The sequence below is a fragment of the Camarhynchus parvulus genome, chromosome 2 (genome assembly GCF_901933205.1).
Source record: "Camarhynchus parvulus chromosome 2, STF_HiC, whole genome shotgun sequence".
Lineage (NCBI taxonomy): Eukaryota > Metazoa > Chordata > Aves > Passeriformes > Thraupidae > Camarhynchus > Camarhynchus parvulus.
In genome coordinates, this window is record NC_044572.1 from 135,714,916 (window position 1) to 135,732,777 (window position 17,862).

The window sequence follows — 17,862 nt, forward strand, 5'->3', positions numbered from 1 at the left end:
ATAATCAGTCTGTTTTCCATTCACCCAAAAGGTATGAAATGAATATTTGTTTTTAAATATCTTGATACAAAGTTTTCAAGTAAACCAGAAATGTCTTACAGAACTATTTAGGTGATGCAGTTTAGAGAGAAGTTGAATATGGCAATACATGACATTACAAAAATTGAACAGAAGTGCGTTTTGCTTTATTTTTCTGACTTGGTGAATGCTAAAGGGTCATGGTACTTGGACATATCTTTGTCTAAAACAATAATACCTTGACAGTTTAAAATCTAACACTGAAAATAAAAACATATGCTAACGCTGCTAAGTTCTGTAAACTGAATTCATCAGAGATACTTTAAACAAATAATTAATTCAAATATGTCCAACCTAGGGAGCTTCAAAAGCAAATCCTTTCAGCCCTGTGAAGAGTAATGAAATGTAGTATAATCCAACATATGCTAAAAATTTAGTCCATTTTATTTACTTTTAAATATTTAAAATGTGGTTCTATTCCAAAAAGGCCTCTATAAAAATGGCACATTCTTTTTCAAAAGTATCCTTTCAATACATTTTGAGACACACCTGTTTAATTTGTGCTAGAAAGTTGCCTGACTTCTCGTGATTTAATCAGGACTTGGTCCACTGAGATGTCAAGCACTTTGAGTTTCTAATGTCTGTAACTAAAATTGAAGGCACCAAGCATCTCCAGAATTTTTAAAGCTACACCTACTTAATCAGTTAAGATGTCAAACTTAATGACCTTATATGTGCAAACTTAGTGACCTGATATGTGGTTGTGCACTTGTAAATGAGGATATGCTATAGTTTGCACAGCATTTGATGCTACTTCCAATGTTCAATTAAAAAACCTGATCTCTTACTTAGAGCTAAATTTACAGCTGACACCTAGAAGGCTGAATATTTGTTTCCTTTCAAATACTGTAAATTTACTGCAAAATTATTGACAAAATAACGTGTTTTATACAACACCAGATTTATAGAAAGGCTGTCTTTGGTGTAGAACCAAAATTAAAAATCCATCATGCAGACTGGAGAAACCAGTTCTATTATAAGAATACATAAATAATTATACACAAACAGCACACCACAAACTTCACTCTTGCACTAGAAAAAAGTAACAAAAAGGAGTACACTCACAGATAGAAAACTTGTTGCTGTTGTCTTTCCCTGGAAACAATTTAAATCCTCTAGATTTAAAATCTATGGCCTTTTTCACTAGTTAAAAACAAAAACAAAAACATGTATCAGGCAATACAATCTAAAATATTTCATTTGACAAATTTTATCATGGAAGTATATACAAATTAGAGTACTGGCTACCTCCCAAGTTCAGATTTTGCACCTACCAAAAAAAATATTGAGACCAGTTTGTATACTTGACAAAGGAAAGAATTGGTATTTGCAACATATTTTTCCTCCTGCATAAATAATAAAAAAAATATGGCTAGAAGTGTTTATTTCCATGCACCACATAATTGTGTAAAACATTGTCACACATTTATGGAACTTGGAAAATGAAAAGAATTGAAAATATGTTTGCTCTAAAAATAGCTGTTTCTTCTGTGGTGAGAAAATAAAGAAAAAGGAAGAAAAAAGGTATTTGAATGTAGAAAATAAAATACAATATAGTATTCTGCTATTGGTTCTGCAGCTGTTCTTCTTTCTAACTTGAAAATTGTTATTTGCAAAATGTGATATGGAGGGTATCTGTCTCCCACCTCTCCATTAAGCCCAGAGCTCATCTGTTTCTGTCAAAGTCCTTCTTGTGGGCTGGCTTTATGATATAAGCAATTAATCCAGGCAAACCTTGTGGCCTCAACATATCTTTGAAAGAAAACAACTAATAAAAAGAGAATAAATCCAAAACTTAATATATATAAAAAAATTAAGCAAGAATAAGCAAATACTCTACAAGAAACTTTCCTTTTCAGTCATTAAGCTAAGTGCCTCATCTCTAATAGTCTTGGCCTGTAAGCAGTGAATTATAAATTAAAATGGACTGGCTTAAAAATTTTAAATTTTAAGTTGACTTTATGTACAATATACTTAAGTGGCTTTATAGCCACTATATATTTTTTTAAAACTATATAGAAGATGTTTTATGTTGGCTACAAGCAATTTCTGCTGATGAAGACAGCATAAATTAAAGGAGCTGCATCTAGGAGAACTTAGGCTAAGTAGATACACTGTACCTCATCAGATAATTTTTTATACCCATTACTTCTTAGAGTAAATCAATGGATAGTCAAAGAACCTTTACATTAGGTATAAACACCACAGTAGCAAAATATTATTGATATCTTTTTATGAATAAAAATACCATTACTAAGCACAAGAGAAGAACAAGATTCAGAAGAAAGAGCATTCTACTAGGAAAGACAATTTATAGGATAGATACAGGATGTGTTAATAAATATTTTTAGACCTTTGATTGAAGAGACCAAATTTTCTTATAAATACAGAAATAACAATATCTCAAAAGACAAAATGTAAATTTACTTCTGTGTTATTATAATGTAACATATAAACATTGATAATGGTTCTGGGAAATACATTATTTGCAGAAGTAAAATACATATGTTAACACAAAGTACTTGATTTTGGGATTTTTTACTTTTAATAGGAGAAGGCCCTCCCCCTCTCCAAATTGCTTGAAGTCCATAAATAATTCTATCCTCAGGGGAAATCATAGACTGAAGAACTCTACTTTCATACTACAGAGCAATACTGAAATAACAGCAATGCTCTCTCATCGTCTGAGCTTTTTAAAATGTTATTTCTATGTAAATAGGAATGTTGGACTATAGCTCTAACTCTCTTTTGGCTTTCTGAAAGAATCAGTCTAAAATAACTCCTCATGAATCAGAAGATAGGCTTAGTTATTCTTCCAGCACCTAAGTAAGATGGGAGTGGTCTTGGATATTTGATATCAGATGCTAGAATGAGTTTAAATGTTCTCATTAGAGATATGTTTGTCCTTTACTTTCAGAAGTCATCAAAACAACACACTAACAAAGGAAGACTGTCCTGCATTTCTTTTTTTCATTTGTTTCTACTCATTCTGAAATATGTAGATAGCATATCCCTAGTTTATGTACAAAAAAGAGTTCCCAAGATCTAAGGTGGAACTGCAAATAGTTAAAAGAGTGTCTTGGTGACCACAGTGAAATCAATCAAAGATTTTTATAATCATTTGCATCACTTTGCCAAGACTATTAAATACCACCAGGAAAGCAAGCAACTCCAGTTCTCTACAGCACGTTTACAAGGGAAGAATTTTACTCTTAAACTGGGGTTTGTATGTTGATTTACTGAACAATAATGTCTGAATACATTGTGAAGGAGTAGTTATAGAAATTTATATGGCAAACATGCTGATTCTAAACTATGTGTTTGGCTGCAAATGCATGAACATTCATAAAAATAACCCCACTATCATAAAAAATCTCCTACCCAATAAATAGATTATTTTATACTTGGCAAAATAAGGATTTTTTGCATGTCAAACACATGACAGTAAGTATTGAAAGTGGATTTCACTTTTCAAAAGTCTCAGAGTATGAATTCAGGACAACACACTGTGTAGTTGTACACATCTAAGCTGATCCACAAAGGAAAACAGACACTTTAAGAGATCAGTTAATCTGGTCTTTAAATACCTATTTTTGCATAAAATGAGTTTATATGCCCATTTATCTCAAGAAAAAGTGTTCAGAAGTAACAACAGTACAAATATTTAAATACAGTCAGATTAGTATGTTTTCATATATTTGAACAGCCAAGAGTCAAGAAAATAAATTACAGCAACAAAGTAGGATAATCCTGTGGAGACATGCAAATATAATAGGAAGGTAGTGATAAGACAAAAGTATATTCTAAAAATAATCTAAATTTATAAAAACCTATATGACATAACCATCTTTCCAGTGTTATAATACAAGAAGAGGCTTAATTTTCTTGTTTTTAATGATACTTTAAATACATATGGCTTCTAGGTTGATTGGTTTGTTTTAAATTTATAAAGACAGCGGGTTTGTTTATTTCTATTGTTTATTTTTGGAGAAGAAGGAACACTGGTGCACATCTCCTATGTGAATAAATCTCTGACAATCCTAAATCTATTTTTGATCACTTGACTGCATGAAGCATAAAGAGTAGCATCAGAACTCTGAAACCAAATCAGAGATTATGTCAAAACCCTGAAAATAATTTAGGCATCCACCTTGGGATTTCTGCTCAAGCTCATACTTTTTTCCTAGTTCAAGTCGCTTTAATAAAAATACATAATTATTATTATAGAATTATAGAATGGTTTGGGTTGGAAGGGACCTAAGGATCATCTAGTACCAAGTATTTGTTCTAGTACCTCACCACCCTCAAGGTAAAGAACTTAATATCTAATCTAAACCTACCCTCCTTAATCTTAAAGCCAACCCCCCTTGTCCTATCACTACCTGCCTGTGTAAAAACTCCCTCTAGAGCTCTCTTGTAGGTCCTCTTTATGAAAATTGAAGGTGCTCCAAAGTCCCCACAAAGCCCTTACTTCTTCAGACTGAACAGCTCCACCTTTCTCTCCCTCTCACTCTTTCTCTGTAACTTTTTCTAAGATGAGAAGGTGCAATATTTTCTGTAAAGAAGGAAAATGGATCTGAATGCTTTATTAAGGAGAGAAGTCCCAGTAATAAAGGTAAGATTTTTTTCATTACAGATGTGTGAGCTAATATTCAGTCAATAGACACATCAGAGACATGCACACTTTTCAAGCAGCCAATACAAACTGAAACGTGTTCAGAAATATTTTCTAGAAGTTTTTGACCAAAATGGTCTCCCATATAAGATAATGAAGATTCTAATACTTACAGGCAAAATTTTAGGCACACATGAAGATTAAAATATTGTCTTTTTTCCTTTTTTAATAAAAAGGCTGTGTAATTGTGTATATTTATCCAAAGTCTTATGTGCATGTATGCAATATATGCAGCCATGCTACATACAAACACTTGTAAGTTCTGTAAGAGAGGACTAAGTGACAATTCCAGCATTTTATACTTCAGGATAGGCACTGCATTAAAAAAGGGTCTCAAGTAAAGAAGTTTTAAGCATAGATAACATAAAAAAACCCCACTTAGATGTAAAATTTTAATAACAACTTAAAGTACAGCAAGCTCTCAAACACTAGAAACAAAATTCATTTTGAATTAAGATTGTTCAGTTGACACAGTTCCAGCTTAATTGAAAAAGTGCATCCTGAGGGCCAAATGAGAAAAAAATTCGAAAAGGAAAATTCACTTGTACAATATGGAAGCATCAGGGTAATACAGCCATGTGAAGGACATTTATGTAAAACACTGTCAACTGACAAATTCACATCTTTGTTTTGGTTGTGCAATAGCATTTATGTAACAGAAGTATCCAGCTTGTCCTTTCCATATTTTGTAAATTTTCAAATCAAATATAAAAAATATTTCGAATGCTGAGTACTAAAACACCATTGTTCTATGCAAAGCAGGCACTCAGGTTGCATTATTTCAACTATACAGAACAATGGAAACAACCCTTCCCCTGTCCAGAACTACTCTTACTTTATATTCACTATCACTCAGCTAACGGACATGGAGAACAATATGATAACATCAAAGCCATTATTTCAAGATTGTATATACAGCCATACTTAAATTACATATGCAAAAGCATAATACTACAGAAAAACCTAAGGTTAGGTTATCTAAGAAATAAAGAGGAATTAAATTTTCAACTGCTTTCTGAAGAGGCAGAAAAAAAAATTGTTTGTATTACAGTGTAGAACTGATTTTGACTTGTGCAGAACCAGTAATTCATTAATCACTCAAAATCTTCAATATGTGGTGATGGCAGATGTTATTCGCAACCGCAATTTCTAGTGACAGAAACAAGAGTATTGTATACTATGGACTTCAAGCATTGGCTGTGCATGTGCAGATATACCAAATACATCATGATACTTCTAGTTCACCTTTGGCACATGTCTAATTCATTGTGTTTCCTCTAGAAGTATATTTGCTGCCTAAATGCATTGAACTTACTACTCACTACTCATAAAAAGGTCAGTTACTTTTTTTTTTTTGCATTTGCATAATATTTTCTACTCATACTATGATAACTATCCGTAATTTCCAAATTCTAGCAATGCAAGAGTGAAATATCCAGGTATCTTAGAGATCGCCACTAAAAAAATCTCTAAACCTATTGATTACCCAAATAAACTTCACTGTAACCCAACACACCAACTAATGTAGCACTATCTTCTAGAACCTTTCTGCACCTTGAGAGCCAGCATGAGAGAACGGGAATTTTCATCAGTTTTTGTAGTACAGCATGAACTGCATAGGCTAACAATTTCTTAATTTGAAGAGCCACACCGAAGATGAAAAGAAAATCAAGTGGTGAAACACCCACTTTTCATACTAATAAATTTTTGACTTTTTGCATGAGCTGATATTTGTTTTTATTTACTACCCATCCCCTCCACCCATTTTCCTACATCCCTCTCCCCTTTAAACTCTAAAGTACCCTGGTAAAATCAAATTGTATAGAAGATTTATATTTCAAATTACTGCAACTATTGCATTATTACACTGAATTATTGCACTGCATTACTAATTTAAAATGATCAAAATTGCAGTTTTTCTTCCATATTCTATAAGTACATAAAATTTCTCTAATTTGAAAAAAATATTTAAAAGGAAGGAAATACATTTAATATGTGTTTTTTAATATTAAATTCTAATTTCACTACTTTTTTAAATATTCTAACTAAAATAAGTCTGACTTATACCAACAGTTTGTGGTCAAAAGAAGAAAACCTGAAATACCAAGGGAAAGTAATGACACAACACATCAGAAAAGTATCAATTATAGAAGCAAACTCTGATAGTGTAATGAAAAAACAATTAAGAACTGCAGGACGCGCAAAAAACATGAATAGGAAAAACTGGTTCTGAGAAGAAAATTGACAAGACGTATAAAAGACAATAATTCAATTAAAACATTACCACGACTCATTTATTAAAATCTGTATGACTGATTTTCTTTTTTTCCCTTTCTTCCTTCTAAGCACTCCAGACTTGACTGTTGGATGAAAAAAATTTATCTCCTTTCCTCTTTCCAAGTGGGAACATATCAAGAAGTTTAGGGTATTATCACTTTTTGTCTGATAAAAACCTTGATCTTAGCAAACCATGCATTATAGAGCTCATCCACAGAACAGAACATATCTGTGAATTTGTTGCACATATCAAATAGGTATTTACAAAAGTATAATGAAATATTAAACAAATTTAATTCACTGATTAAATGTTTGAGTGCTAGATTACATATGTGTTATGATCATTTCTTGAAACTTTTAAAATATTCTAAGAAAACTTCTTATACACAAATCATTTTATATACAAATAATCTTAGAAATCTTACTGCCAAATACATTTACGTTCTTCAGACTCCCATCTTTGTAGTTCTGGGTTTCACTAACGAAAACAAAGAAACCAAAAATCTCTGAGGACATATGCAGAATGATTATCTACTAGACTTAAAAATATTAACAAGCTCTTCAAAAAACCTCTCCATCTTTACTCCTCCTTTCTTCTTCCTGCTTTTAAGTAGACCTCAAAAAAAAATAAGATATGTGAATACATATTTTCTAGCAAATCCTTAGAAGTTTTATATGGAGTAATCCCAAAGTAATGATCTATCATACACTTTTATCAGAATCTTAAAAAAAATATAAATAATTCTCTCATAACATCCTTTTTTTTTTTTCTCAAAAGTTTCATTAACATATGATTTAATTTCCTGTAACAAATCTTAAAATCTTCCTGCCTTCTACCATCATAAATTCTCCTGTAAGGCAGGAGGAAAAAGAAATGCTGGTTTAATAGGGAACACCCGATAGCAAGATTTTTTCTCCCTGTTTCATTTTTTCCTGGCCATTTCTAAGATACTAAATAAAGCCAGACATCAAAAAGCATAAGGCAAGTACTCTTATAGAAAAATAGGGAAAGGACAGAAAAATTATAAAGGCTCACAAGAAAGTAATAAAAAACATAGAGAAAGTTAGAGAATGGAGATATCCATGGAATTATAAAATTTTGTAAAAAAAATGTTAAGCAGAATCATTAAAACATATACATTTCCTCAAGCTGAGAATATATGGTTAAAAATTTACAAATGCATAGAGACATTTCTTCTCTTTAAAAAGAGAAATTTGGAGTCATAAATTCTTTTGGAATCCAGAGTTCTCTAGAAATTGTTTTTATAAGGAAAGCACAGAGACACTTGTGAACTGCTAGATAATGACTGCAGTCATTCATTAAAACTTCCTGGCACTATTTGAACCTGAGTCTGCTAAGCAATTTTTTCCTCCGACTACTGTGTCTCTTTTTCCGACTGTTTATTTTTTCTAAATTTAATTTATGACTTACAAACAGTAGTAGAGGTGTTTTTCATTGTTTGCTCATGGCACTCATTTGTTTCTCAGGGGCATTTAATTATGATGTATGTGTATTTCTGTAATAAAATGAATGCTGAGAATAGAATAGAATAGAATAGAATAGAATAGAATAGAATAGAATAGAATAGAATAGAATAGAATAGAATAGAAATTATAGGATAGTTGGAAGGGACCAACAACAATCGATACTCAACTGCTTGACCTCTTCAGGGCTGACCAAAATTTAAGTCATATTATTAAGCACACTGTACAAATGCCTTTTAACATTTGGCCATATGCCTCTTAACCTATCTTTAGACAGTAAAAGTACAAGCTCTCACAAGAAAATGTTCTAAAATATCTCTCATAATGTATGCATATACACAAATAAAAATTCTAAAACCTTAATAAGTATGTAGTTGATACAAACTATAGAAAAATAGGACTAAAAGCATTACTAAACTCTGAATTCACCGTATGAAACAAAAATCATAGAAAACAAAAATATGTCAGATTGTCCTCTATTACTTTAGTCTTGATGAAGTCAACAATTCTTAAATACTTAAAGAGGGAAAAAAATCCAAAAAACAAAACCAAAATGAAGCAAAACAAAATGCCAAACAAACAAAAACAAAAAAAAATTGATTGGAAATATCATGTTTCTATCATGTTTCATTGTCTTCTTGTTTTCACATCTGAGAAATACAGATCATACTAGAAACTGTGATTGTAGCATCAAAAAGAATTTATACTAAATCTCAGCATTTGAAGTTCCTAGGTTTAACTGAATGAAAGGGGTTAGAGATCTCCTTTTTCTACCCCATTCTTCTGAATTCAAGACACAAACTTTCCTGAGTTTAACCACTTGGTTTCATTAGAACTAAGGACCCAAAAGGTGCTGTTTTTCACTGCCAGCAAGTCTATCTAAATATATTTTTCATTAGCCAGTCAAGGTGCATTTTCAAAGTAAGCTTCTCATCCTTCATCTACTCTTTCCTTCTACAAGGTTTCAGTGTTCCAATAAAAAGAACTCTTCTTAGTCATCTCCTTAATAAAAATATTTATATATTACATGCTAACTTGTCCTTACTTAAGTTCTCTATATACTGACATTCACTTCAAAATTTATGCTTTCATCCTATCTTACATTTTATTTTGTAAGGTGGGATGATCAGGAAAATGTAACACGGTTATATAACCTTTCTTTATCTGATTCAGTGTGAATTCTTGTTGATGAAGAAACTATAATAATGTACAATATTCTGCAAGGCATCTCACTACTGCCGTATAAAATAATACTTGTACTTCCCTAACTTTAAGGAAAGTATTTCACCAAATGCACCTAAAGTTCCTTTTTCCAGCTAATAAGCTTAGAGAAGATAATAATCAGTCAGCTTTTGACACAATTTAAATGATTATTGAGATCCAGGTAATATATATAGTACAGCAATTTACAGCTAGCAGTTGAAATTTTGGAATATATTAACCTCTAGCTCTCTCTATACATCTTGTTCATGCATAAACTTCCAAAAAATTTTTACAAAAAAAGAGAGTATTGTTATTGTCTATTCATTCTGAAACACTTTATTCACAGAACCATCCTGTGGAAGGGCAACAGTACTACTCTTTCTGCAGTTATGATTTTGCATCTATAATAATGTATCATAAACCTGCACTATTTGGGTCTTACTAGTAATATTCTCAACAAAACCTGCAGTTAAGTCTATACATACAATAAATTTTTACAATTTTAAATATTCACACTTACATATAGTAAGCTTTAGTAACTATATTTAGTATATTAAATTTTGTCCTCTCAATTATGAATTAATTTGCATAACTTGGGAGTGTAATTCTTAAATTAAAAACAGGAAAAAATATCTGAAGTAAGTAAAAACTAATTTTTAATAGCTATTAAATAGAGAAATAATTTTAAAAGTATTTAATATAAAATTTTAAAGTAGGAATTCTTAATTCCATAATTATTTAATATGCAGAGTTTTTAAACTTCTGTACATAATGCATTGTCAAAGAGAGGTTAAAATACTTCAGTAATAACCTATAGGAAATTCTATAGAAATACCTCTGGAACATCCTTCTGTGATAAAAATCCTTCAAGTCAATTAGCAGCTATCTTACATTCACAAAAATTCCTTCAGAATATGTCTGTGTCTTTTTAGTAGGGAATATTTCGTGAAAGAAATAGGTTATTTATTCAAGGTCATTTGATATGTTTTAATGGCTGTTATCAAATATGGGTGTTAACTGAGTAAAAATGGTAAATTTTTACTCAGTATAGGAATATCCTTTAATAGCATGCACACATATACTGTTCCATGAGTAAGAGACACAGTAAAAAGTTTCAAAGTTTTGTATAATGAGTGCTAGCAAAACCAAGACTTTCAGTGTTGCATGAGGGAATAAAATGCACATGGAACTACTAGGTGCGGCCCTTCTTCTCCACTAAGGTCTACACAAGTCTGATTTCAGTTGTATGTGGATTTTCATGCCTTTTGTTATCTGTAGTACTATTTTAATATGTGAAAAATTAGCACCATAGCATTATCTTAGCAGTATCTTGATGTCTAAATTATTCTCCTTTTTTATAATCTAATGTTCAGCATTTTATCTTAATAAAATAATTTAGAAGTACATGCTGTACCTGTATCTTGTACTAAGGAATAAATCACAGAAGAAAGGATGCTGGAAAACACTGCACTGTAATGATCCCAAAGTGGAAATTGGAAAAAACTATATATGTATCACAATTACTGCCATATTTAACTGCCAGAGTAGTACATTCTTACATCTTTAAAGTAGAAGACATTACAGATCCTCTTATACTCCCTCATAACTGAAAATAAGCCTGTTTTTTTTAAACTTGTCCAGAGATGTGAAGTGAGTCCACAGCCACACAACGAGTACAAACCAAACTGTTGATTAATTTATATCAGTTGATGACCAGAAAATACTTCAGATCGGCACTGAAATTAATACAAATGAAACATAAATGCCTATTTAATGATTTCTATTTTATATGCAAACCAAAGACAGTGTTTGTTTTTCACTTATTCTATTTAATGAAATATTTTAAAATTCTGAGGAACTTCAGCTCTCCTGTTTCAAAAGGTGTTAGTAAAAGTTAGATGTTACACCAGATGACTATCCAGTAAGACAACAGATTCCAAATGAAACTGTCCTTACAAAATATCAGTCATATAATAAGACTTCTACAAATTGTTTGGGCTACAAAAGGTGCTTCTTATCAATATATCTGTTTCTACAAATTTTTCATGTACAATTGATTAACATGAAGCACATAGTAAAAATTCAAAATGTAAAATAAATTGAAATCAACAACATTAGCCTGCAAAATTAAGCTGATCCTTTCCTGAAATTGTGCATGTTTAAAAACACACCACGTGCAAATTTTTTTCTGAATATCTGCTGGGTAAATTAAAACATTCCAGTGTTTCTTTTTATGAGCTTCATGTTTCAGATATAGACATTTACTGTAACACAGCAAACAATGCTAATTTTATACTCCAAATGTTGTTCATTATGAATACTTTAACATGCAGATTAGATGATGTCAATATAAAAATATATGAGATCTTTAGTTTTAACACTTTGACATTTGCTGAATATCCTGGTGTTCTAAATGTTGCTTTGATCATTGATTTCATGTTTGATAGAATGAATATGTACAGATGTTTTAAAAACCAAAATTTTGCTGAAGATTTAAACAGATGGGAGATGAATACAACTGCATCACCTATTAGTTTACAACAGCAGCTATTTATAAAGTACATTCTTAATGCCATGATTAATTATATCTAATCACATATGCAGAACAGATTAATAGTCTAATCTCAATTCTCTAAACTTTCATCAGATATCTCTTACACTAGGCTTCATTGTGAAATATAATGATGCAAGCTATGAAATCACATCACAAGAAAATTCCTTATACGTACATTTTGTCTTTTTATAAATCAAATCAATTTAAATAACCAAGACAATACTATTACTAATCTCATTTTTCCATCTGACTGCCCTGCTAGAACTCAAAGTTAGACAGATTTAATCCCTTTCCCATTTGGTTCAATTACATTTCCTAAATGGATACCTGAACTTTCATTTTTAATTAATACAAAATATTCTTTCATAACTACATGGGCACAAGTAAAATAATATCCAATACCTCTATGAGTAACAACTGCAAGTTCTTTAGTTCTTTCTATCTGTTCAGCATTTCTTGGTCGTCGTCTCGTGCTTTGTAAATTTGCTTGATGAAGAGAGAGTGTTTCCTTGTAAGTGGCCGACTCCAGAACTGATTTTCTTACATTCATAGCTTGTACTCGTTGTTCTTCAGCAGATTGTCTACAGGTGGTCACTGCACTGGATACAGCAACATCAGCAGATGTGCTGGCAACAGTAATGGCACCAGTAGTGGCTGCAATATGCTCCTCTAACTCACCAGTGGAGGCAGCTTTGATGAAAGTAGAACCTGTGGGACACACAGTAGTACTGGATGCTAACTTTTTCTTTTGAATTGTGTTTTCTTGATAAATCTAAAAGATTAAATTTCCCTCTGTTTAACATAGTAAAGACAACTGACATGAAAAGAGGAAAGTCAATAGGCTTTATTTAAAAATTTGAAGCAGAGCATTGTTTAATGCTAGTGGACATTTTGTAATAATAGTGATAATACATGTTAAGTTTTAAATGTTCTCAAAACCTAAACTTTTTTACCAGTCATAATGACAACACATAATTTCCACCCCTGCATGTTCAGTCCTGAACCAGCATGGCTAGATCAAAATATACAGCTAAACAGGGGGCCCACACTTTGAAAAGTGGTAACCATCCCATTGAGGAGTGAAATGCAGCATTATGTAGTAACTTAAGCAGCAGAAAAAGCTGCCATAAGCTACTAATCCAGCTACTAATAAGGCTGCCAGATATGCTGATTCTCTTCATCAAAGCTTGACAGGGCTCTAAAAGCCAATTTAGACTTGACACAAAGCCAAGTGTAGAGGAATAATAAGAGGTACCCATTTAAAAAAAACTTGTCAGCATTATTATTTATACTTAAGATTGTAAAGAGGTTTCATATGTAATTTTCTTTTTGCTCTCTGATTTCTGTAATAAACCAAATTATTTTACTAAAAATCCTCACACACAAAATGTTTGATAAGCTAAGAAAAATGCCCTACCTGGGAAAACATTGTTAGCACTTTTAAGTTCTCTAGTATTTAAAATATATAGCAATTTTTTCAATATTTTATTAACATTTTCATCCTTCCCCATCCCCCACATTTGGTTGCAAATGTTTGGAAGCCAAGTCTCTCACCTGTGAGCATTTAGAACATCTTAACACAGTAGAAACTCCAACTTGACTGGAAAAAATAAATGACTGAGCAATGAATAACAAAATTCACCATAAAAAAATTGCATAAACAAAGCCTATGTAGCATGAACTGTACTATGTTTTATTAATATCTTTAAAACATGGCTTTTTTATTCCATCATAATGATTAGGGGTGCTTGAACAGTCATTCAAACAATAATATTCCACACTTCTCTTTTTGGTTCTGTGATCTCCTCTCATACTTTGAGACTCGTCTTTTAAATGTAGTGGGTGAAGTCAAGATGGAAAGCAACAAGAGTTTTCACACTTTTAGAAAAATTTGTCCACTAGAAAATGGAAATAAGACTCACAGAGAAATTAAGCATTATATGGTATATTTAAGGCACAGGGTATATCAGATCTCTTGACAGAATTCTCAAATTTTCTGTCTAAAAGAATGGAAGAGATACTCATATCAGAAACAGTCTTGCTAATAAAGTCTCTTTCATTTACTGCAGAAATTTTAGGCTAAAATGGTTTATTTTATCATACTATTAAAATACTAAGATAAGAGGATATGTTAGCTTTATCAAGACAACAAATAAAGCTGATGTGGGTGCATATTATTTTTGCTATCTGATATTTAATGTCTTAACAACTATTCTGTAGTATAGCACTTCTAAATCATAGTGGTGATTTCCCCTGCAAAACTAAAAAATCTTAGAAGCACCATGTAAGACTCCAGGTTGTCAGAGACCAAACCAAAAACCATTTGCTATCCTATAATTACAGTGGCATAAGTAACTAAAATAAATCTAGACATGTTTTATTCTTTATTTCATAATAAAAGAAGAAAATTGTCACAATATGCGCAATATCAAAAGTCTGGACTACTTACGATTCAGTGCACAATAAATTTTGACAGATTGGTACCAAGTTTAAAACACAGAAAATACAAATTCATGGTCAAGAGATATTGTGGAACAGAAAAGTGTTGTTTAAAACAAAGAAAACTTAAAGTATGTTACATAACCACTGCTATTAAAACAAAATCTATGTGAATATATCTTTATCATGCATGCAAATGTACAAGAACAGGCATTCACCTGCTTCCAATATCAAGGTCAAAGCAAAACTATATTCAAAATCTCCATCAAATGGCATGATCTATCCTATTTATTTAAATAGGCACAGCACTTTAAATGAGAACAACTTAAAAGAAAGTTTATCTCAAAAGAAAAAAGCAAGGAAAATTAAACTTACTTAGAGCTACAAAGCTTACACACTGGAAAGTATTGCTTTGATACAGAGGCAATTTTCAAACAGAAAGTTTTTAGGCTTCCACTTCCATTTACACTGAAGAACTCATGCAGATGATCAGTAAAGTTAAACAATATGGCTTGATCTACATGGAAGATTTTGAGAGAAAATTAATGTTATGTATAAACAATCTTGTAAGTATCAGCTACCGCACAAGGTAGATCAATCAATGTTTTCCATAAACAGTAATCTGCAAAAGTATGAATTTTGGTTTATTTATTTTATAAAAACAGTCTTAGACCAACTGAAACACATTTGTTGCAAGGGCATTTTAATATACTCTCCACTTCCATCTTCCGCAATCACATCTGACATTTCAGTTTGTCAAGGAGATTATTTTAAAAATTGCATTTTTCTATGGGATAAAGAAATACTCCTTTATTATTTCACTTTAATATTCTAGTTAAAATAAATTAAAAAGAAAAAAGGGAAGAAAAACTTTTAATGATAACTGGCACAAAAAGGAAGAAAAGAAGACTGAGCTCTGCTTTTTGGGAAAGGCTTCAACCATGCAGTCAACTGAAGTCAACTCAGAGGCAGAGCATCACTTTGAACTCACAATCAGCCACAGAGAAGATATGAAGTTTGAGGAACTGCCAGGATGAATCATATGAGGAAGCAGTAAGGACATGGGGTCAAGAAAGTATAATGGCTTTTTAGGGCATGGGTTCACAAAGAAAGAGAACCTAACCAGCCCACACCAAAACACTCTGAGACCTACTAGACTGGACCAGCATTTCTCTAAGCAAGTCTCTGTGGAAGGAGAACAGATGAAAACCAGTAAAACAGAGGACCTTTAGTGTGTCAAATTAGCCTGCTTACACAAGGAAAAATTCAAAGCAGTGTTTACACTGAAAAACTTGTAGCTCTGCAAAAGTGAAAAAAGATCAAGTTGATGATCTACAGAGAAATTCAGTTCAGAAAACTAGTCTTAACAAGACACCACTCAAAAGTGTTGCAACTGTTAAAACTTAGGATAATGCAAACATATGGGAGACCCATAAGCCTTTCTATTTATATAGGAGTGGAAGTTGTTCTTGATTCCAGGATCATTTTTAGTAAAGAAAAGAGGCAAGAGCCTTTGACATTTGCCTGAAACAAAGCTCCAAAAATAGATTATGAATCTGTGCTAGATGCACGCACTTTGCATATGCAATATGCTACAAGTATACACAGGGTTCCTGTTGTAAACATGATACCAAAGGAAATTTACCCCAAATAAACTTATAGTGGAAGTTCAATTACCAATTAATCTAGTGGACTAACTTTTTATGAGTAATGCCTGAGGGAATAATCCAGGGAGGTAACAAATACCCTGCCCACTCTGAGAATCATTCAGCAGAAACAAAAATAAGGCAGAAAATGGTATCTAACAGAGTGAAAACGCTTGTTGAAAATTACATTTTTATTTTTCCTTTTAGAGCACTCTGACTTTGGAAAGCTTTCCTCTTCTTCAGGTTGAAAAAGCTCAGATTGCTCAGTCTTCCCTCAGAGGGTAAGTGCTTCAGCCCCCAGTCATCTTGGTGACCCTCCACTGAACTTGCTTCAGTGAAAAATTCTTCCCTGTCATGAAGCCCAAATCTTGAGGCACTATTCCAGCTATGGTCACAGAAGAGTTAAGACAAAACCAAAAATCTTTCCCTTTGAATCTACTGACCACATTCTTATTAACATAACTCAGGATGCTGTTGGCATTCTTTCTTCCCAGGGCACACTGCTGTCATGCTCAGTTTGCTGTCTGCCACAACGTACAGGGTCTATTCAGCAGACTGCTTCGCTATCAAACATTCCTACTGCCAGGGGCTCTTCCTACCCAGCTACAGGACTTTACACTGGCCATTGTTGTTTCACAGGATTCCTGTTAGCTCATTCCTCCAGCTTGTCTGTGTCCCTGTGGCAACTCAGTCCTCAGCTATATTGGTTGCTGGTCCTTGACTATAATGACTGACATTGTGGTGTCATCTGCAAAGCCAATGAGACTGCTCTCTGTCATTGATTGAAGCTCATTGATAAACATGTTGTGGAGAACTTGTATCAGAACAGACACTTGTAGTGTTCCACTTGTTACTGGACTCCAGGTAGAAAGTCTGGCCCATTTACGACTATTTTCTAAATTTAATTTTTTTATCTTCAGTGGTTGAAGGACAGATAAAAACATGCAAATTGTTCATAAGACCAAAGAAGACCTAAGGCTATCATCCAACAGCTATCCTAATTCATTAGAATACAATTTTATTATTAATTCCTAAAACCATGTTGAGTTCACAATATGTTAAAACAAATCAGAATATTCACTATCTTATTTATTCAGGATGAATAAAGGTACAGGACTTTATTAGTTCTCGTGACACATATGATCCAACCACAGACTTCCCAAATAAGGCTAAAGATCCTTAATGCAGATGACCCTAAATGGGACTCAGACTACAGGAAGGTGCTAATGAGGTAACTGACATGAGGTCAGCCTAGGACTTTTCCTGTATATGTTATTAGCAAGAGGCCAGTCTATTATTTTGCAATGGGTAGTTGAGAAAAAAGTGTAGACAGTCTTAAACAAAAAAATAAATTCATACCTCATTAAAGGAAAAAAGAGAGTTACAATTATAAACAGAATTTTTTAAAGGAGTAATAACTATATTCTATCTTCATTCTTTCAGATGTTCAAGGACTTTTAGTCAAGGCTTATTTAGCTTCCTCACTTAAAACCTTCCTATACTTA

General features: G+C 32.3%; 1 protein-coding gene across 1 annotated transcript in view; it reads right to left on the bottom strand.

Moving 5' to 3' along the window:
- Positions 1-17,862, bottom strand: part of CSMD3 (CUB and Sushi multiple domains 3) — a 577,112-nt gene that overhangs the window by 329,725 nt on the left and 229,525 nt on the right. Inside the window, exons 7-8 of the mRNA XM_030971761.1 lie at positions 12,675-12,980; positions 1,144-1,221 (exon numbers count right to left, since the gene is read on the bottom strand). Coding sequence (XP_030827621.1) covers positions 1,144-1,221; positions 12,675-12,980 — 384 coding nt within the window. The remainder of the gene's footprint in view (positions 1-1,143; positions 1,222-12,674; positions 12,981-17,862) is intronic.